The sequence below is a fragment of the Fukomys damarensis genome, unplaced genomic scaffold, assembly GCF_012274545.1.
Source record: "Fukomys damarensis isolate Sample0158 unplaced genomic scaffold, DMR_v1.0_HiC HiC_scaffold_1, whole genome shotgun sequence".
Taxonomy (NCBI): Eukaryota; Metazoa; Chordata; class Mammalia; order Rodentia; family Bathyergidae; genus Fukomys; species Fukomys damarensis.
In genome coordinates this window covers 55451411-55479082 of record NW_022900913.1, presented here as the reverse complement: position 1 = coordinate 55479082, position 27672 = coordinate 55451411, and the positions used below count along the sequence as shown (strand labels likewise).

The window sequence follows — 27672 nt, the reverse complement described above, 5'->3', positions numbered from 1 at the left end:
ACCCCAAAAAAAAAAAAAAAAAAAAAAAAAAAAAAATTCAGGCTAGGTGTGGTGGCACACGCCTATAATCCCAGTACTCGGAAGGCTGAAGAAGGAAGATCACCATGACTCCGATGCCAGCCAGGGCAATACAGTGGGTTCAAGAACTGAACTACATAGTGAGACCTTGTCTCAAAAACAAACAAGCAAGCAAAAGTCAATCAGGACATTGGGATAAGTGAGATCCAAGTATAAAATACAGGTTGGGATAAATGAATTTAAGCTATTACAAGTCACAACCTCACTGCAGGGAGTAGTGAAAAAAGGAGTGGACTTAGGAACTCTGGAAAATGGTGTTCAGATTGAATACTATGAGGCTAAGAAGAAAAAGAACTGCATCTAGTTGGTGCTTTCTAGTGGTGTGAGTAATTCTGGAACTGTATGTTTATTAGAGTTGGACAAATAATAGCAAATAAATACACTGACAACAACCGGAGCCAGGCTTATCGCTTTCAGAGAAATAAGTTATGAAGCAGACATCAGTGGGAGCAAAAGACCAGAACACATTTGAGCTGAAGACATCAACATGAAGCTGTTTATTTTTATGGCCATACAAAAATACAGGTATGCGGGTATGATGGGTTGGAACAACTACATTTATTTCCTTTCCTTGTTGAAGGAGAAGACACAGAGGAGTGAAAAAGTTGCTGTGAGCACACACAACACTCAGATCTGTTTCTAAATGCCATTCTCTGGTACATAGGTGATCAAGGGCTGGGGAAGACATGAGGCAATCTTGTCTTCGCTCATCAGTCTTCTCTAATTTGGGATCATGACTCTTCATTCCTTTGGTTGGTGAAACAAGGTTTAACTAAGTCAGATATGGGGGCAAGACCAGTGGCATTTTGTTTCCTTACAAAGGCTGAGTGGCTCCTACCTTCTGTCTCATTTCTTTCCCATCAGCCATCTATGGCCAAGCCAGAAAGTGGGGAAATGTTCTCCATACTTCTAGTGTGGTCTCGTCCACCCTTGTTGTGGCTGTGCAGTCAGAGGAGCGACTGACCGTAAGGACACCTTACATCAAGACTTAGGGTGACGGGTGCCTTTGTCAGTGTAAGTCTTGATCTCTGTCAGTGACAGGTTGCTTAAAAATTAGTAATTTACTTTTGTTAAAGCAGGGGCGGTGGGGTCACACTTGTAAATTCAAATGTTTAGATTCAAACCCTGGCTCCCCAGCATTGCCTTTATATTTCTGTGAAAGAGGAAAAGTACAGCTCACCTCAGAGACTCTCAAAAAGACGAAATGAGCTAATACATACCAAGCATTTTGACATGGTCCTCTCTCATCCACTGAACAAATATTTGTTGAACATTTATTTTGTTCTAGGAACTATTCAGGAAACTCCAAAAACTTGAGCAAACAAAATACAAAAAGCCCTGTTCTTTTGAGAAGCATACATGTTAACTACTTATAGTTGTCATAATGGAATGTCAAGTTCCCATGAACTCTCTAAATCTTGCTAATGCAAAGCAACATGCATAAGCAAGCAGCTAAACATTGAAATGCACACTCAGGTCCCACCTAGAATTAGTGAATCATGATACACCTTTTAACAGAGCCTTAGGTTTTTTTCCCTTAGATGTATGAAAGTTTGAGGTCTTATGTCTAGAACAAACCCTGTACTTGGACTTAAGGAAACACCTTAAAAGCTCCCTGATTATCAAGGGGAGAATGGTGTTGAAATTTAAAAACTGCTCTAAAAATTCGATTATTTTAATTTAAAAATACTATATCAAACAAATGAGGTTTTGTGAGTGGAAATCTGCTCATTCTATACCCAATGCTTTGTTCTTACAAAATACTGTACTGTAAGCCGAGGATTTAGCTCAGTGGTGTCCCCGCCTGCCTCCAGAGCGCAAAGTCCAGAATTCAGTCCGTTACCAACATACTGCACCGTTCTAGGGTTAATATAGGTAAATGGCGCCCTCTAGTGGAAATACTTTGAGTGACAAAACTATTTGAAGCTAGAGTCCTATAAGGATCTTAAAAGTTCATTTTAAGAAATTTAACCCTGTAGTCACAGCACTTGGGAGGCCGAGGCAGGAGGATTGCCATGAGCTCAAGGCCAGACTAGGCTGCACAGGGAATTCAAGGCCAACCTGAACTACGCAGGAAGACCCTGTCTCAAAAAGCCCCCTCCCCCCGCAAAGTGTATGACTCAATTGACAGTGGGAGGCTTAAAAAACAAAAAAAACTTGTAAAATCCTAGCACCCATGAAAGGTTCACTTACCTCCAGTCCCCTCCTTTTCAAGCTTAAAAGGGGGTTTTAACCAAGCACTAAAGTTTTCAGTCTAAGTCGTGATAAATTTTAATGCTGAGACTGTAGCAAATTAGGTCTTTTTCTATTTGGGAAAATGTCTTCAAAGTGAGAAAGTACTTGAGGAAGTTTATCAGAAGGTTTTATAGAGAAGTATATTACCTGGCCTTGCAGAAAATGATGACCTAAGCTTAGAAGCAAACACTCTATGCTCTTTTGTTCCTGGGTTCAGTGGACTGAAGGACTCAAAGTGCTGCCATACATTTCTTCAGACTGGCTTTACTTTAAAAGGTGAACTTGCTAAAAATAAAATAAAATAAAGGAGTGGTAATCATGTCTTCTATGGTTCTGTGTAGCTACTCGAGAGCATATTTATTAGATTAAAAATTTTTTATATAAAAGGACTTTTCTGTAGGTTTGCTAAGCACTACTTTTGCAATTCATCTGTTCTGCTGGATTTTTTTGGTACCAGCGAAAAACTCAGGACCTTGTGCTTGTGAGGCAGGCTAAGTACCAGAGCTAAACCTGCCTGGCCCAGATATTGGTTTTCTTAAAAATTTTTTGCAATGCTCATAAAATTCTTGATTCCAAGCATGTAAGTGGAGTGATTCTAAGTCTAGATGTAGACTTAGTGTTTGCAAGTATTTAGCTTTACTGGGTACTGGCAAAATAATTTCCAAAGTAGCTGTATGGTTAAGCACTGTTAAGTCCATTTTGCTCATTCATCAACAATTCATACCACCTGAATTTTCCCCTTTTCCCAGCTGTGAATGTGAAATTGAAATTCAATTTCAATTTTTTCAGCTAGTGATGTTGATATATAGCTCCCTTCTATGTTTACTGGCTATCCTACAGGTTAATTTTCAAGGGATGATTTAGTTATGTACTGCATGACACATCAGGCAATAAAGAATAATATATTCAAGTTTTCCCCTAAGGAATATGAAGCTAAAAACATTCCTGCAATGTTTTCACTGTACCTTTCTAGCTGCCACAATGTGTACTCACTGTATATTCAGAGGTTCCATGATGTGCAAACTTGCAATCTAGGAGCAACAGGCCCTACCATCTAGGTTTGTCCAAAGACATGACTGATATGTTCAAACTATGGCTTTTCCAGAACATTTAAGCAAAAATGACTGTATGTGTGCATGCACATAGCTTTGGTAATTAGCAACAGACATGTGACTATTTGTGCAGCCCCTAGACGTCAACACGCTTCTTTGGCCTTTCTCAGTGTGTGCAAATAATCTAATTGAAGTTGGTTTCAATTCACTGGATTATCTTTTAAAACCTAAATTCAGTCTTCTGTGAACTATTCATATCCTCTATTTTTTATTGGCTTTTTGACTTGAGGAAACTATTTTCTCTGAAGGAAGCTGCCAAGTTCCTCTAAATTTTAAAAGCTGTTACACAGCTTTAATGAAAAAAAAAAAATCAACTTTTTTTGCCTGACATTTAGGGGTTGTCTCACATAGATGTGCTTAATTTTGAAGATTAAAAAACAGAAATTTTGAGTTATCTAGAATCCTGGTACACAGTATGAGGTATGAACCCAAAGTACTGCAAATATTTAGCTTCCACAATACTTGTCAAATCAATCCATCTTTTTCAATGAAGTGTCACACATGAATTTCATGTGTACATAGGTGTCTCCAGACAACTTGAGGTCAGCACAGACAACTTGGCAAGCGCCTGTCTTAAAATAACAAGATAAAAGGGGCTGGGAATGCAGCTCAGGGATAAGACCGCATGTCTGAGGCCCTGGATTCAATCTCCAGTACTGCAAAAAGAAAACAAAACCCCCACCTTTCATGAACTCTAAAATACAGAATCACCTAGTTACAAAAATGTGTTACTAAACCTTTTGAGATGTTTAAATACTGTAAACTGGTAATTGTTTAGGTAAGTAATCTCTTAAGCCCTTTGATCATGTTTTACAAGCATGTCAATTTCTTAATTCAATTCTGAGGATATCAAAGCCACTTAAGTTATTCTTGTGAAGATGGAAACTGAAGGTCTCTTTTTTTCTTGGTACCCAGGAATTGAACTCAGGACTGTGCACTTGCCAGGCAGGAATGGTGCCACTGAGCTAAATCCCTGGCTTTTAGGGTTTTTATTGAGGAGATACTGATTCATATAGGTATTAAAAAATCTGCCACAGTGACCTCCACTTTTGTTAAATGCGAAGTGAATTCTCAGTCCTTTTACTTTGTCTATGACTTAAATACCATGCTCTCCAGGTCTTGATTTCCGTATTGAAATGTGTTACTTTTCAGTCTCATGATTCAAAATGTACTGTGTGGCTCACTCAAGTTTTTGCTCAAATGCTACCTTTAGGCTCTCATCCATCTCTCCTCAATCCATGAGAAATAGCAAGCTGATCCTACCATCATGTAACATTCTATTTTACATATCTCTTCTTACAGTAGAATGTAAACTACATGAGGGCAGTGAACAGTGTCTGCAGCCTAAGACTTGGAATCAGTGTAGATGTGTCAAGTGTTTAAGCATGGCAACACTCATGGTGACTATAATCAGAGTACCCAGGAGGCTGAGGCAGGAAGACCGCCACAAGTTTGAGGCCAGCCTGGGCTACAGAGAAAATATCCAGGCCAGCCTGAAGTACACAGCAAGACCCTAACTCAAAAACAAACAGCAAAGAGAAGGATGTATCATCTCAACCGCATATTCCTATGTGCAGAAATATCGTATCACTGTATAGTTGTCAAAATTCACTTAAAATTGTTTACTTGTCATTTAATGAAACTCTTGAAAAGCCAATATAAAAACAGTATTTAAATTTTAAATTCCTAGAAATTAATTGTATTAATAACTGGCAGAAATCCTAGCATTCTTAGTATAGCAATTCTTTTTTTCTTTTCATTGAGTTTATTGGTACATTTTAGGTGTACAGTTACATTTATTATTGGGATCTTGTACCTTTACATGATAGGACTTGGTTCTCATTTCTTAGTATAGCAATTCTGTGCATTACTGCCAATGCATTAGAAATCATGTTAAATTAATTTCTAAACTGTAATCTGCAAACAGTTGAACACTGGATGTTTTAGGAGGTTCTTAAATTTTCCCATCAAATTAACATGAGACTTGGAGATTTAAGACTACAAATGGCAACTACAGCATCTATAATTTCCATATTTAACTGCACAGTACAGAGAAAAATCCAAAGTCTGAGCTGTGTAGTTCAGTTGCCACGTTTCCCAATGATTCCTAAATAATTACGTGTAAACTGCAGTCAGATTATGAAATTACACAATAACTGATGAGCCATCTTTTATCACTAATATAGTCACTTGAACTGAGACTCATCTGCATAAAGTAGATAGGACTTTTGTTTCAGTAAAATGTTGAAGATTTACAAGAGAAAAAGATCTTTAGCTCAGGCACAATTTAAGACTGTAGCAGCTAATTAGAACCTTGAACTAATAATTAAGCTGATTTTAATGAACTGCTTTCATTATTTAAGTTCCAAATTCAGGAATCTTAGATTTTTTTGAAGATGTGTTTTAGAACACAATACTCAAGTTCTAAATTGTTTGCCTATTAGCGCAAGTACGGTACTTCAAATTTGTCTTTTCCTGTTCTAAAATGTTTTAAATTCTCAAATAGAAGACTTAAGTTATGTACACATATTTCCTGAAACATATTAATACACTTCAATTAGTGACATGCAACTATTAACAGATAACAACCCAAAGAAAAATAACCTGTATAAAAGTTAATTTCCAAAGTTGTAAGCCTTAATTTCAAGGATAAAAAGCCATAAAAGGATACACATTCATACACACTCATGCATGCAATCTACCCTTACATCTATGTTTTTATATTCACAGCTTTACCTATAATTTCCCTAGCATCTCATCACCTTTGAACTGAACCTAGAAACAATTGTTTAGAAACTTACCAATTACAGGAGTAAGTGAAAATGTAGGGAATACAGGTTTCATAAATATACTACATAAATAACACTCAATTTAAAAAAAGCAAATTATGCTGGACAGTAGAGTGTAGTAAACTAAGAATAAACAACACACCTTTAACAAGAAAACAAAAAGGGGGGGGAGGGAGAGAGAGAGAGAGAGAGAGAGAAACCTTAAGACCTATTAGGACCCAAAAGGAGGGTGGTGGAGAAAAAAAGTTCATTTTCTTTCATCAAAAATCAGAGTGCAACATCTATAGTTAAACAACTTTATTAACATACTCAAGCAGTGATTAACATTCACATCTATTATGTCACATCATACAAATGTAAATACAAAAATTACTACAGTACAATATATATTCTCTGCATGATCCAAAATATTTGGTGGCCCTAAAAAACTCTTTTAAAATTCAGCAGCTTATCAAAAATTAAAACCGTATTCTATTTAAAATGAAGATCTGTAAGCACAGAGTTAGACTTCAAGAATTATCAATTTAGTACAGTTTGAGAAAATGCAGGAGGATATGTTTGAAGGACGCATTCTAACATAGTGTGGCAAGTACAGGAAACATCAGATTTAAAGCTCTTAAGCATAACTCATACAACCTAAGTTGTCAGCAGAAAGATCCAGTTATTTATAACTAAAGCTAACGCTACTAAATTATTGCACCCAATGTTAACATGAATATTAAGTGTAAAACTGCTTTATAATATGAAGTCATTTACCACATTTAAATATCTTTCTCACAAAATAATCTTATCGAGTAGTTAATTATTATACAGTATTGTCTAATTATTATCTTCATAAAAATCCACCAAGCTCAATTTGGTAGTATACCCTAGTATACCCACACAGGAAATCAATGAAGTATGAGGAAAAGTACAGTGGAACCCTTTATGAGGCTGACATTATCAGGAGGGGACCAACACCACCTTACAGGCTAACCATGTAATAGCAAGCTTTGAATAAGATAATCAGACCTGTAAAATAGCCAATTCTGTATGATCAGACACAGTATTAGGGGATTCTATGGTAAATAAAACATAAAAGGAAAACTACTGGCATTTCTATTTAGTGATATACCGCTTGGCAAGTAAGATTTGGCTTGGTTTTAAAATATACAAGAAGTGAAAAAAAAATCACAATTTTTAAACTTCCCTCAAAATCATGCATACATTTAGCTGTTATGCATCTTTTTATCTAAACACAACACACTCTGGGATACAACAAAATAGTTGCTACAATTTAAATGTATACCTTAAAATTAATATGCATAATTAGGCATAAAGAATTATCTATACATATATAATGCCAATGGGGAAAGATCTATATAAGACTGAAAAGATTAGTCACAAGTCACCCAGCAAGTATACAGGTGAATGAAAGCAAAATTTCACGTGAAATATAATTTAAAAGAATCATTAGAAGTATTGCCATATTTAATACAGTACGAAATGCACTAAGTTGGCTACTGCATGGTATTAATACTAGATAATATTGTTAACACAACTCACTATGGGTCTAATATTTTACCTAGATTATCCCAGGCCCGTAACTATTTGAGGACTATTTTCTTACAGATTCCAATGCCAACAGTACTAGTAGCAATAATTAGTGTTTTCTTCCCTTGTAATATTTGCAAAAATAATTCAGTAAGCAAAGCTGTGGGTTTTTGAAGTACTAACAAAGTACGATACACGATACAAAGGTAGTCACCTGAGATAAAACTTGTATCATAATATTCTATAACTGAGTAGACAAAGCATTTCAAGAGGAAAGTCAGTGGAAATTATTTTAAAATATACATCTGATATTATTATATGCAATATGCAAAAAAATAAAAAGGCTAAGTGTGATAACCCTTTATAAACATGTCATGAAAGCAAAAACGATACAAAGGTAGTCACCTGAGATAAAACTTGTATCATAATATTCTATAACTGAGTAGACAAAGCATTTCAAGAGGAAAGTCAGTGGAAATTATTTTAAAATATACATCTGATATTATTTTACAATATATGCAATTTAAGCAATTCGATCAATGAAAAAGTCTTAACCAAAAAAATCACAGTGTTTTATCAATATGTTAATTACCAAAAAAAAGCTACTTGTTTTGTTTTTAAGATGTAATGGCTTGGTTAAGTGTTTTAGGTCTTCTGAAATCTAACTTGCATTAACAAAATCAAGTAGCAATAATGTAAAGCATCGGAACTGGCTCTTAAAGATATTTACATGTTGGTTATTTTGGAAATAACCAACTAAAAAATATAAAAGTGTTTTTTTTTACACAATATGAAGTCATTATTATTAGACAATACAAAAAGCAAAATTACTTCCTGAATAAATGAATATTTGTGGCACTAAGTTCACTTGCTAATGGTCTGTAACATGGAACTGCCAAACATGCATTTAAATTATATTAAACATACTTTCTGTTTCCAACTTAGGTTGATCAGCAGCTTTTGTTCTGTTAGAATCCTTCAAAGAGAGAAGCTCAAACAGGAAAAAGAAGGCATATATAAAACAGTAAACACTGACCTCCTGAGGTTCCTACAACATAAAAATATTCAAGTAGAAAATCTACATCACTTAGCAGCGGCTATTTCTGTAGTTGACCACACTAATAGCATTTTAGTGTGTAAGGAGCAGAAGAAGTAAGCCGTGCTTTATGCATGCCAAGAGGCAGAAACACTGGAATGTAACAAGACAGCTCACTTTGCCAAGCATGTGTGGGGTCTTGGTTTAAGTCTCAGCACTATATTTATATATATATATATATATATATATATATATCCCATGATGTATTAAGTTTAATCAGAATAAATGCTAAATTAGAGCTTACCTCAAAAGATAACTTAAATGGCTTCTGCAAATTCCTGTGCTATACTACATTATCTGAAACATAGTATAAGTCAAGAAGAAACAACAATCTCAATGGGAAAAACACAAAATAAAAGTTTAACCCATTATCAGGTTGCTAGTTATAGTCACTTAATTTTATTTTCTATTTTAAAACTAAAATTTCTTTAAATATAGAAACAGGCCGAGAGACTACAAAATGGGCACATTATGATGCTACCCACTTGCCTAACTGGAAACTAATTTTTAACCAAGTAAAATATTAATTTTTAATATCGCCTTTTATCATAAATACAGAATTGTTAATCAGAGGTTAAGATAAATTTATTGACGGTTTTTATGTACTTCTTTTACTGAATTTAGAGAGGAATTTAGCCATCTCTTAAAAGATATTTACTCTCCTATTCCAGAATATTAAAGTTACCCATATTAAATTCTAAAAGGTATCACTATAGTTAAGGACAAAATAATTATCCTACTCAGGTTTTAGATTAACCAGGAAGCAAATTCTGAGCTCCCAATAAAACTGAACTAGAAAGCACAATGCCATATATATTTGAATCTAACTTGTAGTAATTCTTAAAAAATCGGGCATTGTAAGATTAATTTCAGGCTCAAAAGAGTGAAATTTGCAAAGCCAAAGTAGAGAAAAGGTGAAAGAACATGTTAAAAAAAACGCACAGTAACAAAAACCTTTCTGCATGCTACCATGCATCTGAAATTTTTTGAAAAGGTATTCATAAAGTCACATACAGCTCAAATGTCAGTGCAATGGCTGTATCATTCAATACTTTTTAGAGAATAGAACCATGCAAAGAGGAGCAACTGCTTATAAAAATGGTTATTCAGTATTTATTCTGCAATGCAAAGGTGACAAACTAAAATATAAAAAGGTTGTTATGGCTTAACATTTTCTGTTGCAGATTAAATATGCAGCATTGAAAAATGGAAAGGCGTGGCTTCATCTCTGACCAGCAGAGTTAAAAAGAAAAATCTCTCCATTTTCCTTCATCATCATGGGATACACACTGTTCAGGCAATCCAAATTAATAAAGACTTGCACTTTCATATGGACAAAGGATCAAGTGTACCAGTTAGGTTTTCACATTCACAGTATATAAGAAACTACACATGAAAGGAAAAGTAAAGGATTAACTTAACAGGATTTATTCACAGGAATACATGTAAGTAGAGAAAAACAACAGAAAAGCTAAACAAATGAAATGAAGAGGATCCAAACCAACTTTCACTCTGTAGCTTTTAACTTGCACCCCGTGTGCATTATCTTTAGGGCACAGAGGGCCACCAACATGCGCCAATACAGTGTAGGAACCCTGCATTACATCCATTAACTTAAACATCTTTAAGATCATGCTTTGAACAAAACAAAACAAAACAACAAAAGAAAGAAAGCTTAGAAGGCAATGTTGAGTGGGAATAAACAATGAATTATAGCAATCATTTTTCAACCTCTACAATTGTCCTTAGGTGCCAACTAACAATTGTGCAGCCTTTTACAGATCATTTATCATGTAATTTAAATTTGAGAAGTTTTGATAAAATCACTAGTAGTATATAACCATGCAGAAAGCACATCACACTGACAGCACAGAGGCAGATTTTGCACAGGTATATCAGCTTTCCACATTGTGCAGGTTACACACAATACAATATCAATCTTATTCCTAACAGATCCTAAAATGGTATTTCAAGGCCTAGCTGTAAACTACAGTACTTTATATACCTATATTCTTAATAAAAATAAAATCCACAAATCTTAAAGAAATTTTAAATGCAGGGCTAATTGAATTGGTAAACTGCAAGACAAACTGGCGCAACATAGGTAAATGAATACCAACCTCACTCTATGTGATGCAAGCATGCTACTTTCCCACTAATTTAAATTACTTTCAATCACTATGAGCCAGAATGCATGCCTGAACCTTAAACTGCACTTTAAAACAATGCATTGGCCTAGAAATTAAATTTAATGAAGTACAACCATCAAATTATATCCACTAATGTTTAATGTAAAATTAAGATGTCAACTTTAGTTTGATATGACCAACCCCACCTATACCTCCCTCCCTGCCCACCCCACACAGGTAAAAGGAGTGACTCATTTGGCATTTCGCAGGGTACTTCATTGTTCAAATTTGTTTTGTTTTATTTCCAACATTTTCCGGGGATACTTTAAATTGTAATTTCTAAGAACCTGCTTCTACTATGGGAAGGCAAGCTGATTTTAACTTTATTAGCTTTGTTCTTTATCAGCATGCAAAACACAACCTCATAACGTGGGAACATTTATATAAAAACCTTTAAATTAAAAAGTTTCTTTACCGTATGTAACCCCCATTCTCAGGTTCCTTTTATTGTGCGCTACAGAATTTTTCCTCTTTCTTTTCCCTATGCATCATTTATATGGTTCTTGTTTTGGTACAATTTTCCCGTAATATTCCAGGATGTACTGTTTTGTGAAAAGACCGAATAGATATATATATATATATATATATTTTTGTTTTTTTGCTTCTTCACATCCAGTGCAGAGTTGTAACTGGAGACAGATTTCCACCCACAAAGGCTCCAGATGTTAAAACGATTCCCAACATCGACTTAATACAGTGACGGCAACACCTCCCTCCCGCCCCTCCCAGTAGGGTTGGGATTGTACTGTATTCCCTACTGGTTTACCCTTCCCCCCTGTCAAGGGTAACATTTTCCCTGGGTACAGAGGCTCCCTCATAGTCTCCAAGACCGGAGGACCTGGAAGAAAAAGAACAAAATAATTTCATCTTTAACACCTGCCTCTTTCTGAGCCAGTGGAGCATAAACTTAAATAACAATGCTATCTTTACCTATAAAAAATAAGAAAATGGACAAACTGCCTAAGATTAAAGTAGTTATAACCATGGCATTTCTTTCTTCTATGACCATATAGTCACCTCCATCAGGAATGAAGAATAAGGCTAAAGGTAAGGTCACACAACTGGGTATGTAGTGCTTTGTACAGAGGAAATATGCTTTATACAATGCCATCTGTCTCTTATACCCTTTTGAAAAATGAGCCCCATAATTATGAACTGAGAACTCACAAGTCACTCTACTTTTCTTCAAAATTAAATAGCACTTTCTTTAGGATTTATTTCTAGAAAAATTAAAACATTGCCCATTTTTCTAGGATACCAAATATCAAGGAAAGAAAATTTCAATCCACCATCAAAAGCCAAAAATGTATTTACTTTTAGCTGTCTGATGTTTCAGTGGAAATGCCATTAAGTGTTCATTCCCACACTAGGGTCACCACATTCAGCAAATACCAAAAAGTAAATTTTAACAACCATCCTAATGTTTCCAATTAGCTATTCTTCCAACCCTATTTCATCTGGTTATTTCTTATGCTCTCAGCCCATTTAATTTTCCTGATATACACTTTTTTAAAATTACAATTTTAATGGGAAGGAGATAAGAAATTAGGTAAGATTAATGGCTTATCTAATTAAAGTATTACCTGATACTGATCCTTTTACAACAAAATCCTACTACCAACTTATGTCAAAGGGTAAACATTTGTGAATGTTTGCATGAATTCAAAGGGTGATTAGTATGTTCACAGAGGACAAACAATCCCCTTTTCCCTGTCTCTAAAAAAGTGGAAGAGGAGTACAAAGATGCAGGAATAAAAAGTAGTGATTCTTTAGAAAACCGAATTATTTCATACTTTGCCTCAGAACAGTGATCACTATAGTTAATTCACTATTGGTGATAGAACTACAGAGGTAACAAATGAAAAAATGCTCAGAAAAAACAACAACAAAACAAAAAACAAGACAAACCCCAAGTGGCATTATATCATCTGACAAAAACAAACAAGAAACTCGACTTACCAGCTCACTCACTATTGAACTTTAGAAACTAAGCCATTCCTACCTACTGCATTCTCACAATCTCAGGATTTAACAAAGTGTGAAATCAAGCACTTTTCAAAATGATGAAGCCATAGAACAGCTTTAAGAACTCAAGATCAAAGCAAGAGAACACACACCAAGAACCCTGAAGTATTTCTGAGGTTGGAAATCCATTTTACTGACTTCTAGATTAGATAACTTAAGAAATACTCCCAGGTTTAAAATCTAGCAGAGGGCCAGGGATTTGGCTAAGTGGTTCTGCCACCCGGCTCCCAATTGCAAGGGCCAGAGTTCAATCCCTGGTACCCCCCCCCCAAAAAAAACCAAACTAACAGATTAGATAAGCAGCAAGCAACTAAAAAGAGTTCCCAAGAAAGTATAATTCAATTTGGTGTACATCTTCTACACACAAATTCAGTACACCCTCTGCTTTACAGTTAAGTAGGTCTTAAGTGATACTTACCTTAAAACTTTCTGCCAAAATATTGGTTCACTATATTATCCATGTTTGCAACATTTACTGAGACAATTCAGTGTGCTAGGGAATGTACTTGGTTTTGACCTTGTAGACTATTTAGAGTTTAATCCTCAGCATAATTCAAATGAGGGAAACTGAAGTTAAGAGATCAGAATTTGGGCCAGGGATTTAGTTCAGTGGGTTCCACTGCCTGCCTCGCAAGTGCAAGGTCTTGAGTTTGATCCAAAGAGATCAGAATTATTCCTCTTACTTAAGAACACTGAACCTCAAGAGACAAGAGTCCAAGTGGACCTAGTTCTCTACCAACTAAAATCAAAACTGAATTTTTCATTAGTCATTTTTAAAACAGTGCTGTGCACATTGTAGTGCTCAATAAAGTATGTATGTTGAAGAATGAATGTTAAATGCATTTACTGAGCAAAACATTTAATTCTAAATGAGTTTTCCCTAAAGCTCACAATTCATAAAGTCTTTGCTGAATAAGAGAATCACTTTTATATCAGCACTGTGAATGACATCCCTATTCAGGACAAAATTCCTTTAACACCACCCCCCAAATTGAAACAAAGTAATATACTAACCTGGATTTCTTTTTATTTAGGACTCAAAGGGGAAACCATCTATACATAATGGTTCTTTAAGAATATACTCTAGCCTTCACTTAAGTGATTTTGAAGTCCAATATAGTATGGTACAAAACTATGTTTTACTCAACCTCTACAGAATATAGCTGTTTATTTAACAGTTTTACACTAAAGTCCTAAATTTCTTCATTCTAAAAATTCCCAAAATTCTTAAAACTTACCCCTAATTTTGGGACTGCAGCCTAAGTGTATTAGATTACACACCATAAAAAGCTGCAAGACGCTCTTTTAAGGGAAGAGGAAACTGGTCAGAGAAACGCCTCCAATTTTCATCCCCGACTTGATTTTTAAATCCATGAAGGATCTGCAAAGAGCAAAGAGCATTAATTTATCAATGACAGAAGAGAAAAACTCAAATTTGTATAGCTTCTGATATCAAACACTTTTGATTTTATTTTCGGGCTCATGGCTGCCAAAACAGCTCCCTAATTTCACTATTAGGTCATTCAAATGTGTAACTGTTTTATTTCTTACTCTGTTATAGCTACGTGCTGAATGAAATTAATCAAAAGGGAATATTAATAAAGTAAAGAAAAATACAGACTCAATCTTTGTGGCAGCCACTTAAATTTACTGTGCTCAACAGTTTTATCTTACACTCCGAATCTTAATAATCCATCTTGGAAAACACATGCTAGTTTCCATACACAGAATAATGGAACTGCAGTAAGTCAGTGATACTGCGTGGTAAAGTATTTTCAAACTGCCTGGTCTTCTGACAGAGCCATTACCATACCTTTTTAAGAAAAGACCAAGCCATATTGTTACTCAGAGCAGAGATCATCTAGTTCACTAATGCTGACTTGAGGAGCCAAAGTCTAAATTAAAATTAAATTATCAAAAATAACAAACTTTTAAACTAGGATTTTCAGTCCCAAGATGCATCATGAAGACATAGTAGTTACCTTACAGAACATGTCTCTGAGATCATCTTTTGGGTTAATCCATGATGCAACAGCATCACAAAAAAATATAAAATCCTGTAACAAACAAGAAACACTGATTAGTATTTTACTGATCAAACACATCAAAAGATATGTTAACCTCGACATTTATGTAACTATAGACTCTTAGATAAGAAAACAGTTTAAAACCAATTAAGATCGTATGGAATTGAGTTACTACTTAATGGATATTCCTACTAGTCCACCTTCAAGAAACTATACCTTCAAGAATTTAATGTCTTATTGTATACTATAAAGGAAATCCTTGTTGAGTAAATGAATGTTTAGCATCAGTAATGCTAAACATTGAGAGCACCAAGTCAAGACCAATAAAAATACTTAAGTAACTGCATTCAAGAATCTTAGGTTCACTAAGAATACAGTGCACAATGGCCTAGGAGCAACATAAAAACTGCATATACTAAGAGCTTGATTAGAAATACACGAATAGTTCTAAATTTTATGATCCATATAACTTATAACAAAAGTGAAAAACTCAACTCTCAAATAAACAACCAAAAGATAATCAGGTTATTCTGTCTATAAAAACAAGTAACAATATATTTTATTTCATAGAAATATTTTCTCCATCTTTTTAAAAGTTTTTTCTTCCTTTTTTGGTAGCAGGAATTGAACCTAGGGCCTTGTGCTTGCTAGGAAGGCACTGTACCCCTGAGCAACATTCCCTGCTCCATTTTTTCCAATCTTGACTATACTGAAATATTTTTTTTTTAATTTTATTGAGTTTATTGGTACATTTTAGGGATACAGTACAGTTACATTCATTGTTGGGATCATGTACCCTTACATGGCAAGTCTTGATTCTCATTTTTTCCCCTTACCTCTGCCCTCCCTTCACCCCCTCCTCCCCTCCCCATCTACAAACACTTTATTTTCATCTTTTCATTCTCTCACATTTTTTTCTTTTCCCTTTTTGTTCTTCCCCTACGCATCACACCTTCCCTACACCTTTAGCTCCTTTCTTCAAATTTCTAAATGTCTATACTGAAATATTAATTCAACACACTGTTGATGTTCTGACACATCAACTATTTCAAACTGGTTTATTCAAAGTATGATTTCCCATGTCTTCCACTTTGAAATCTGAGGCTAAAAATTTAAATACAGAGAACAACTAATATTTGTATAGGGGGCCTTGTAGGTAGGAAAAAGATAGTATAAAGGTCTCCTTGAGCTTTTATTAAGATCAACAGGGAGCTGGGGATTTAGCTCTGGTGACACCGCCTGCTGCATAAGCACAAGGATCTGAGTTCACTCTCAGGCACACACACACACACACACACACACACACACACACACACACACAAAAAAAAAAAAAAAAAAAAAAGAAAGAAAGAAAGAAACTTATTAAAAAGCAGTTTCTGCCCTTACAAGTAGACTCTGCAGTTAAGGCTGTTAATTAGAAAGACAAAAGGAAGAGTTGGCTAGACTTGGGGGAAGAGGTCAACACAATTACCAGGAAAGCCTGCTCTCCTCACCCATTTGACAAATGCAAGGGTGGTAAGAGATAACCACCCAGGCACTCTTTAATATGTCACACAACCACACACATACACGAGCACATGTACAGATGTTCTCATTTAACATCACTATAATATTACACCAAATATACATATGTACACATGTCCCCTTTACTTAAACTTAAGCTATGCTCCTAATAAGCCCTCACCCTTATTATAAAGGTTCAGGAAGAAACCAAATGGCCAGTCTAGGTTAAGATCAAAGCCAGTCAAGGGAAGATACCAGAAAATGACAAGGACCCACCTGGGGGATGGGAAAGATACTACTTCCAATGAAAGGACTCAGGGATAGGAGCTCGTGGGCTTTCAGTTCTGAAGCCCCTACTACCCACCTTCCAGTAGTACTCTATACTCTTTCTGTTCCATCTTTTTTCCGCCAACTAAACCATCTTTTATTGTTTCATTTTGTTTTTTTGGTACCGGGGATCGAACATGAGACCTTGCGCTTGTGAGGCAGGTGGTGGAACCAATGGGCTAAATCCCCAGCCCTTAAACCATCTTTTATTGTACTGAACTTTGATTTTTTTCCTGTACTTTATTGGTGTGGGCTTCGGATTGCTGGAAGCTGCATTTTCAGCAGCAGCAGTGTGGCAAGCTGTCCATCCCTGGTTATAACATTTGTGATTAAAAAAAAAAAAAAAGTAATTCAAAAAGAAGGAAAGAAGGAAGGAAGGATAAAGAGAGAAAGAAAGAAAAAGAATGAACAAACAGCTGGGTGTGGTGGTGCACCCCTGTAATCTCAGTGTTCAGGAGGCTGAGGCAGGAGGAGTGCTATGAATTAAGAGGCCAGCTTAGGATACACAGTGAGTTCAAGGCCAGCCTGAGCTGCATAGTGAGACCCTGTCTCAAAACACCAAATAACAACAACAAATCTGATGGGAAGATGCTTATATCAAACTATGGTCTATGTCATATCACATAACTCTAAAATACATATAAAATGAAACAAAATTCTTGAGTATTGAACAGAAAGTTGATGCTGGGTTATGATGCTGGGTTATTTTGCAACTAGGATCTTTCCTCTTAAAGTAATATTGGTTTGTCTGATATTAATTAATGTTCTTATAATTATGAAATTAGTCAAAAGGTTCTTTATCAGCTTTAATTTGTACATTTTCCATACCTATTAATGTCAACTTTAATTTTTAAGCTAATAATTTGCTTCTAAAAATGAGTCACAAAACCCACGATATAAGAATTAAGATTTCAATTTAAAAAATGTTCAAAGTATCTTTCTTCTGAAAATGAAAGGTTATTTTCTTGAAAATAAATGCAAAAGTTACAGCCATAAAAACATTTTATATTTTATTCAAGTGCTCATCTGTAAATATAAAAATAAATTTTGCACACCCCCACACATTTCCTGACTGATTTCATATGCCTGGGGTGTTTCATAATCTATAGGTTTCTGTTCAGTTTCTTTCTTTATAGTTTGTCTAATGAAGAGCCCAGCTTTTAAGCTTAGGGTCTTTCTGATTTTGGACACACATGGTGGGTGCACTTCAGCATATTCTTCTGTTTCGTGTGCCTAGTAAACTGCCACTTGAATCCACGAGTTTGACATGACTTAGGTTCATACAGTTGTTAGGTAACTAAGATATCTAAGAGTAACATGAAGCTTGGAAACAAAATAAAGAGGAATAAATGATAAAATCTCAAAACTAAAGCAATTTCAATGGCAAATTGATGTTCCTTGATGGGAGACATGATGTACAAAATAAATAAATAAGGTCTGCATGTAGATTAAAAACAAAAACAAAAAAACAGCCCTGGCCTAATTCAAGACAAGAATATAGCCTTAACTTCTAATACACTATTACTATTTTATTTAATGACAAACAGGCATTATCATTTCAAGATGACTAAGAAATACAACATTTTATATGTATATTTGTTTTAATATATTTGAAAAAAAATTAATGTTTTTGTAGTTAAAGTCTTAAAATACTTCCTTTAGAATTTTATTATTCAAAACAACACTAGTTAGGGCTGGAGATTTAGCCAATGGCACTGCGCCTGCCTCACAAGCGCAAAACCCTGAGTTTAATCCCTAGTACAAAAATAAACAAACAAACAAAAACAATACTAGTTAAAAACAAATTCTTATGAACACCTTACTTGGATTACGCCACTGGGATTCACACTGATCATGGTACAAATCCCACGGAATGCTGAATCCTTTTCCTCATTGTCTCTTATGTTTCTCAGAGAGGTGCACCTATTGAATTATACAAGTGAATTTAGCATTTAAGTAAAAAGCAGGTTCAATTACAATACTAGTAGACAGTATTTAATGGAATAAGCACAGTATAGATAATTCATATATTGAATAAGACTTTTCAGAAAGTTTCACTTTCTTATACTTCTTGAATGTTGGGCCTAACTTATCACAATATAGTGGAAACAGTGAAATTCACATTGTCTTAATAGACTACATCTATAATAAAAGACAGCTGATTTGATTTTTTCACTTAAACTATTAAGCCAAGACTAGTAAATTATCACATTAATTTAAAAAATTGAATCATGACTTATATTCCATTAAACACTACTAAAAATGATTTGAATTGAAAGTTTATCAATTGAAAGAAGCAGAACACAGGATATACTGCCACAATATAAACTATTAATATACAATTTATGGTGTAGATGTTTAACTTTTACATTAACAAGCAAATAAGACATTATACATAACAAATTTAAATGTCTTTAATGCAATCCAAGTTTCCAAATTAATTTTAAAAGAGAAACGTAATGCAAAAACCTAAATTTATAAAAAATGCATGCATCTTAATTTTTCTGGTGAATATTTAAATGCTTTTTATATATAATCAAGCTTTATAACACAGCAAGCATGTGACAATCTTATCCCATGCATCAAATTAGTCGTTAGCCACAACATAAAAATAAATATACATGACGATGCTACTGAAAAACCTCACGAACCTGATAGGACAAGATTAGTCACATGGTTGGCAATGATTTAAGGATTGTGATTTTTGTAACCAACTGAAAATATATCTAAAAGTGAGATAGAGAAAGAAAGAGTGAAGAAAAATGAATAAAAAAAAAAGATTGAATAATACACACCAGGGTCTTATAAACTGCTGTAGCATGGGGGCCACCTCTTGAGGACAAACGTAACCAAGACGACCAATTGTTATTGCTAAGGTAACGCAATCACGGTTATACACCACCAAACGCCAACCAAGACATGAGCAAATGAGGGGGAAGGAGAAAAAATAAAGAAAAAACAACAAATAACTCAGAAACAGAAACCAACAGAATTTGTGTATGATAATAAACATAAGATTTCACCAGTGCTGTTTATTACCACCCCCTAAAACAAGGGGCAGCAACATATATGGCATACTCTTGGAAAAAGAAAAACAAAAGGAATAAAAAAAAAACTCTAAAGATTGAGAGAACACCAAAAACCATGACAAGTTCTTTCCCTTGCTCAATCAAGTGTCAAATATTCTGCTAATAAAAAGATGAGTGATTAAAATGAGTGGATTTAGAGAATCTTCATTCAAAGCCAGTCAAAATTTCAGAATTTAATTTCTATAGTTTTTCTCCCAAGAATTATCAATAAATGGTTATATTTATGAATTAGCTATTTAAACACATTACCTATGTACCTGTAATAGTTCAAATTTATTTTATACTTTCCTATACCTTTTGTATTATTTTTTTGAGAGAGGCTTTTGCTATGTAGTTCAAGGAGATTCCCCTGACTTAGCACCCCCCAGTGCTGGGATAACAGAGGTGTGCCACCACGCCCAGCAGACTACACACCTCTTTTTATAAGTGATTTCATTTTTTTGAAAATTATCTAGGGAAATTAATCCAAATTGATAGCTCAATATTTTGAGTTAACATTTCCCAAACATACCAGAGGACATTTGTTGCCTGATTTCAAAATCAAACTGTCAGATATCAAGTATTATGGCATCCACTGAACAGATTGGAAAATTGCTATGCTATGACAAATCTCATTCCAACCAACCTCATGATTCAGATGACAGTCCACTAATTTCAAACCATATCTGAAATAAAATTCTAATAAAGGAAATTTAGATAGTCCACTCTAATGACATGTGATATGTGGACCATAGAAAAAAGTCCATTTTTATTATAAAAGATGTAACACAAAACAGGTAATACATTATCATACTGATTACATGCTAATATTTGATTTTTAAAAAAATTTGAAGTGGACATTCACCATCAAAATTCAAGGAACTCCTTAAACTTACAAAGAGCTAAAAACAAGTACAACTCAGAACTGCATTCTGCAATTCAAAAGTACATACATATAAATACATTTATACACAACGGGGAAAAATACAAACAGAAAACAAACCATGAGGTGCTTTAATGGTGTTCTCTCAAAAACTTACAATTTAACCTTTCATCAAAAAAGGGTGGGGGGTAAAGAAAAATGTTTAAGGATTACTTGAAGCAAACTACACAGATAATACTAAAATTCAGCAGATTCATATGAAGCCAGAGAAAGAAAACCTATGTTCAAAAGACACAAACTATGCAACATTCTCATTAAACAGGCAAGTATGAACAATCCAATGAAACATGCGATAAAGCAGATGACGGTCCTTTGAAAAAGTTCAGTGTAGGATATATTAATTGGGAAAAAAGCAAGTAACAATGTACTAAGGAACTGGCTTTATTAAAAAATTGATATTTGATATTGAGTTGCTAAAATCTACTATCAGTGATTTTAATAATTAAAGAACCCCATTTTTGGGGGTAAAGAATAAAGAGTATTATAAAGACACTTGTGGTAAAAAAAAAAAAAAAAAAAAATCTAATGAACCCAAGTGCGTTCATCAATCTTTTTCAGTCTATCAACCTGTAAAACATTATCAACATATACTCAGAGTATAATCTTATAAACAAAGCCAATCTGTTAGGGGAACTATAACAAATTCACCAGTTGATATCCCACAAGAAACTTTAATATACATTACACTCAACATTTATTTGTAGTTATGCATTCACATTTAAAAATAAAAAGGACGTTTTCTTTAGGCTCAACAATAATTTTACAATAGCCAAGTATTTTAAATCTGAATGTTATGTATAGGTACTGTGTTCTAAGGAGACAAAAATCTTATAAGACTTCATAATTATACTATACATAGACTTTTATACTTTCAGCAAGAAAATCTAATTCACTTTGGGAACAGTACCCATACACCTAAACAGCCAGATAATGGTTTCATAATTTAAAAGATTTCCTTCCATACCAATAAACATTATCAATTTTAATCTATTAGGAAAAAACAGATTCTATAATTTAAAAATACCAAATTAAAATGCCCCTGAAAACAAACTTTTTTCTTTGGAAATTTTCATTTTAGTCTTTGTCCAGTACTTTGGACCCTCACTGACTAAATAAACTAACTAGAATTATCTTAGTACAAAAAGAAATGAATGTGCTTCAATGAAAACAATTAAACAAAACATTATTAATAATAGGGAGGATGGAAAGAAAACACTCAATCACTCCTATATGTGTTCTATAGTATGGAAGGTATTCTTTAATATACATGCTCTCTATAAATGCAAAAGAGAAACAAGCTTCCTAAACAAAAAAAATCCTGCAGGGAACTATTAAATTCCCAATTAAAGAAAAATTTATGATGAAATACAAAGTGTCTGTGTCACTGTTAAGCAATTCAGTCACTAAACTGCAATCTAATTTTGTCCAGGGGTGGGGGGTAGGTGTTATGGGACATGGATCAGAGACTGAATCCAGGGACTCCCTATATTGCTAAGTTGTCCAGGCTGGGTCAGAACTTGTGACCTTCCTGCCTTAGTCTCCCAGAGCACTGGGATTACAGGCATGGCCTGACCATATTTCACAGACTAAAAATCATTATTTCTCACCTTCCAGTTGTTCTCTAATTTAAAAAGCAAAATTTCTGCTTCACTGGTTCTCTTAGCTGGAATCCATTTTAGCGAGTATTAAAACACAAGAATGTGGAAAAAAGGAGTTTTCCAAATGTTTATTGAAATTGGTTATGGAATGTAGTTAAAATAATGTATTTCACTAATGAGAACCCAAAACATATTAATAAGTTGGGTTTTTAAAATAGCTTTGCTTTGGTGTCTCTACGCATTATAATTTAAAATTAAAGACAATTTTCTGATCACCGTTAACAGTTCAGACATATGGTACCTGTATTCTCTAACAACGTCTTTGGTGCGTTGGGTCTGTTAATGATTTCTACAAGCTGGTGCAACACCATAGGAATATAAGGCTGCATCTCTATACCTAGATCATTCCACAAAAAGAGAAAACAAGAAAGGAAACAATTAAAGGTGAAAAAATGGGCATAATACATTTTGGTTTCCTTATTCACTGTGACATGTCATATATGTGTACACACACTCATACACACACACTAAAGCAAAAAGCAAATGAGAAAAATTACAAAAATATCAAGACTCATACTTCTTCAGGGGAAAAAAAATCTTACCCATCTGAATGGAAATTTCTCCAATTGCCCATGTGGCATTGTTGCAAACTGAAATGAACTCTGGATTTAGATTGGTTCCCAATATTGGCATAAAATCAGCTAGGGGGAAAAAAAAGAAAAAAAAAAGTCAAAAATTTGTGGTAAACTTTTCAATAGCAGTCTCTATTGCACATTAAATAAAATCTACTAGATAGAAAATAAATCTAGGCAAGAAATACTAAATTTTACCAAACACTGGGGCATCAATTACAGAACTGTGAAATATATGTAACTATGTAATATCTTTTAAAGGAGTTGGAAATATTTATCCTTTTTGGGAGGGGGTAATATTTATCTTAAAAAACCAAATGAGGTCATTTCTGGCCAAGAAAGTTTATGATAAGGAAGCATCAGCTTGGGTATGTTTTAGGTAACTTTAGGAAGAATTATTGGTCATCAATGAACTAAGAAAATTCAAATTAGAAGTGGGGAAAACAGGCTAGGAGAGGTGGCACATGCTTGAAATTCTAATCGCTCAGGAGGCTAAGAAGGGAAAACTGCAAGTGCTAGGGCTGGCACGGGTAATTTTAGCAAAACCCAGTCTCGAAATAACAAAAAATTTAAAACGGGAAGGGCTGTTGTGTTCAATCCTCAGTACTAGAAAAAAGACAAACAAACAAAAAAGATAAAATAACATGTAATTTTCTTCTAAGCTGGTTTTTCATATAGTGATTGTAGTCTTTTGTTTTTGGTGTAGTACGAAAGATTGAACCCAGTGCTCTACAAGTGAGCTATATCCTTATCACTTTAAAAATTTTATCAAGACAGGGTCTCAGTTGCCCATTCTGGTCTCAAATGTTTTTTAAAGCAACTTCCACACTACTGTTCAGACTTCCCCATTAAAAGGTACAAGGGGCTCGCAGAGAAATACCTCACTAAAGAAAAAGACAGGAAATATTTAAATAAGCCTGGACTATCCTGTTGTCACAGAAGGGATACAGGACTCAACCTGATTAAACTGCCATTGCTAGCAGAAAGAACACTTAAATATCATAAATTCAAAAAACAAATACAGGGCTGGGATTTAGCTAAGTGGTTCCACCCCATGCCTCGCAAATGCAAGGACCCGAGTTCGATCCCTAGTACAAAAAAAAAAAAAAAAAAAAAAAAAAAAAAAAAAAGAAAGAAAGAAAGAAAGAGAAAGAGAAAAAACAAATACAAACTAAACTCTGAAACACAAAAGCTATCTTTGGAGGATGCTGGTATCAACATATTTTAAAAACTGGTAAATAAAGGGAAAGAATCCAGTAATTATCTTGCCAACTATTTTATTATTTGTACTCAGGTAACAATTTATTAACATGGGAAATCACTTACACAATATTCTTACTATTAAATGAAAAATTAGAGTATCATACATTTTAAACTCCTAATAAATCTCTACACTGACAAATGTTTCCACAGAACAAAGCTATCTGTTAAGAATAATCCAGACAAAAAAAAAATAATAATAATAATTCAGACAATAATCACCAACCATGGTTGGCAGCATTAACAAGAAAACACAAGCCACAAACAAAAAGCACTAAAACCACCATGATACCATTTAAATTCCTTAAGTACACAATCTCATCTATAAATCTCTAAGAAAACAAAAATAAAACTGGAATCTCACTAACCTTCAGTCTCTAGAGTTGACAAGCACACTACACACGAAGGACCAAAGAACATGCTTAATGACACTAGAGTAAAATCCACTCAGAAACTCTAGGACAAAAATTGTCATTTAAAAAAAACAATTGTAAAAAAAAAAAAAAAATTGAAGCTATGTACTCAATATTACAAGTTTAAGACTGGAAACTGCCTATTAAATATGATTTATAACATGTATTGACAACACCTAAAGCTAGTTAATCAGGGCTGTTGCACTTTTTTCTATTTTTGTTTTAAAACACTTTTTGAAAAAAATGTTAAAAAATTTAAATCCTTTCATATAAATTTAATAAATCAGAAACTATCAATTGGGAGTGGTGGTGATTCAGGTCTGTAAGCTAGCTACTTGGGAGGATGAAGCAGGAGAATCTCAAGTTTGAGGTCAGCCTACACAAATTAGTGAGTTCTCATTTAAAAAAAAAAAAGAAAAGAAAAAAGAAAGATAGGCTGGGGATGTATGTAGCTCAGTGATAGAAAGCTTCACTTGCATGTTGCAAATCCTGAGTTCTATCTCCAACATCGCCAAACCCTTCAGAAAAACAAAACACACAAAACAAAACCCCAGAAACTACAATTACATGGTAAATATTTGTATTACCAACATCTCAAAAATTCCTTTTACTTTCACAGTAGTTAAGACTTAAGATTTAATGACTCAATAGTCATGTTACTGCTCAAAATTTGGAAATAAGAGCACAATTGTGTCAAATGAAAATCATTTATGTCAATGTTTTATTTATTTATTTTTTTTGGTACCAGGGATCGAACTCAGGTCCTTGCGCTTTATATGAATGTTTTAAATCAAGGTTTAAATAAAATATTACAAATAATTGCCACCAAACATAGGAAGGAAAACACCCCGAGAATCATTCAGCCTAAATGTTGGAAAGCATTCAGATTGATATTCAAGGAGTCACTTTTTATCTCTGTTAAGGCAAGAATACACATTATACTATCAGAATAGAAAAGGTGGTATTTGAAGTTTTCTATGGTACCTGAAAAATATGCTGGTATATTAGAGAAGAAATCCTAACACAGTGTTACCTGGGTTCACAAACTTAATTTATTCCACGATTCTGGAAAATACGGCCAAGCTCGTGTTTGTGTAGGAAAGATGTCAGCAGTCATGTTCATCACCCAATGCAGAGTTCACAAACAACAAAATTTTGGCAAATACTTCTGTTTACAAACCAAAGTTTTTGTAAACAAAAGTGCTCATGAATTGAGGCACCATTGTATTAGTATTCTGGGGCACCTCTACCAAAAAGAATGCTACTCATAAAAGTATTTACTAGCACATAATATATCCAGGCTTCACTGGTGGACATGACCTGGTACCATTTAAATTTCCTCTAGCCACAGGCCTGCGAAGTGATGGTGAGCTCAAGGAAACAGTGGGGATTCCCCACATCCTGCCTGCTTCAGTCAGAGCAGCTTAACTTTAACCAGCCATAAATTATAAATGCCGAGAGTCCATGAAATTTTTTAATAAAATAAAAATCAGATGTAAAAATAATTTAAAAACACACAATAACAGAAAATATTCATACCTATAAAAGGCTTAACATGCTGAAAGCAAGCTTTAGTCAGGTCACCTAATAGTGCAAATGAACTCTGTCGGACTTCTGGCATTTTATCCTACAAGAAATAAGACGAAGTTAATGCCAAAGTGACACAGAGAACCAAGTAACCAAGTTTCAACTCACTTTAACCTTACAAGTCTCACCTGCATGCACTGATACATTAGTGTTAGGATGTTACTTCGGGCTACTAGCTGTTCAATATTGCCTCCAAGTCCTTCAGCCAGACCACTGAGTAAATCAAGAGCGACAATCATAAAATCTTTATCTGGAGCCTCATATTGATCTGGTTGAGCATTGTTCAGCTGAAATTAAACAATATTTTTGCTTTTAATTGGTTACTGAAAAAGTTTGGACCCATTATACATTATATTTAGAAAAATGTTTATGATGTAGGAAGGGAAAGATAATAATAATAACAATAACAACAATAATAATAATGATAAAATACCATAGCTTGTGCAAGAGTCTTCTGTACTAGGTTCACACAACGCTGATATACAGGTTCACAGTATGGAAGGAAGCCAGACTGAAGGGCTGTGGCAACTGAAGATAGGCACTAGAAAGAATAAAACACACATGCTATATTTTCTGAGCATGTTTAAATTATGATAAATGCTTCAAACTGCCCCAAAAGATCCTGGTCATTTATGAGTCTACTCTACTCATCTACAGTAGCAGGTTTGTCTTTCAAACCTCTTTGGCTGTCTACTCATTGTTGACACCCTGACAGTCAATCAGGAGAAGCGTACTCAGAAAAAAGTTAACATAGTTCCTATATTAAGTTTTATCTTTCAAGGACACATTATTGTATGCTCGTATTTTTTTCCTTAAATTTAAGTGATATACTTATTCATGTTCCCAACTTAGTCAATGATACAGATGAACTTTGTAGGGACATTCTGAGTCTTTCTTGAAAGTAATACATATACTAAACAGGTACAGATTTCTCCCTAAACAATACTATGTAATAACTATTTACATCAAAGGAATTATAAGTAATCTAAAGAATTTAAAATATACTGGTGGATATGTACAAGTTATATGCAAATATAGTACTGCTTTATATAAAGAACTTGAGTACCCAGATTTTGTATGGGGAGGGGCCCTGGAACCAACCCCCATACTAAGGGATGACTTTGGTAAAATGATTACTGTTTTGTTGGACCCAAAATTAGACACTGCTCTTAGTCTCAGAAGGTTTCACTTCCCTGCCTAAAGAGAGAATCCATGGCAAAAGTAGATGACCCTTAAAATAATCAGGGGAACAAGAAT

The 27672-nt window shown here is 34.3% G+C and overlaps 1 protein-coding gene across 4 annotated transcripts in view; it reads right to left on the bottom strand.

The window, feature by feature from the left end:
- Positions 1-9061: 9061 nt before the first annotated feature.
- Tnpo1 (transportin 1) overlaps positions 9062-27672 on the bottom strand; it is a 79185-nt gene continuing 60574 nt past the window's right edge. For all 4 annotated transcript variants that reach the window (XM_010637334.3, XM_010637337.3, XM_010637335.3 and 1 more), the window contains exons 16-25: positions 26849-26956; positions 26544-26702; positions 26368-26455; positions 23126-23224; positions 22825-22920; positions 19710-19785; positions 18738-18837; positions 15040-15114; positions 14296-14438; positions 9062-11870 (exon numbers count right to left, since the gene is read on the bottom strand). In XM_010637334.3, the coding sequence (XP_010635636.1) occupies positions 14331-14438; positions 15040-15114; positions 18738-18837; positions 19710-19785; positions 22825-22920; positions 23126-23224; positions 26368-26455; positions 26544-26702; positions 26849-26956 (909 nt within the window). In that variant the 3' untranslated portion in view covers positions 9062-11870; positions 14296-14330. The remainder of the gene's footprint in view (positions 11871-14295; positions 14439-15039; positions 15115-18737; positions 18838-19709; positions 19786-22824; positions 22921-23125; positions 23225-26367; positions 26456-26543; positions 26703-26848; positions 26957-27672) is intronic.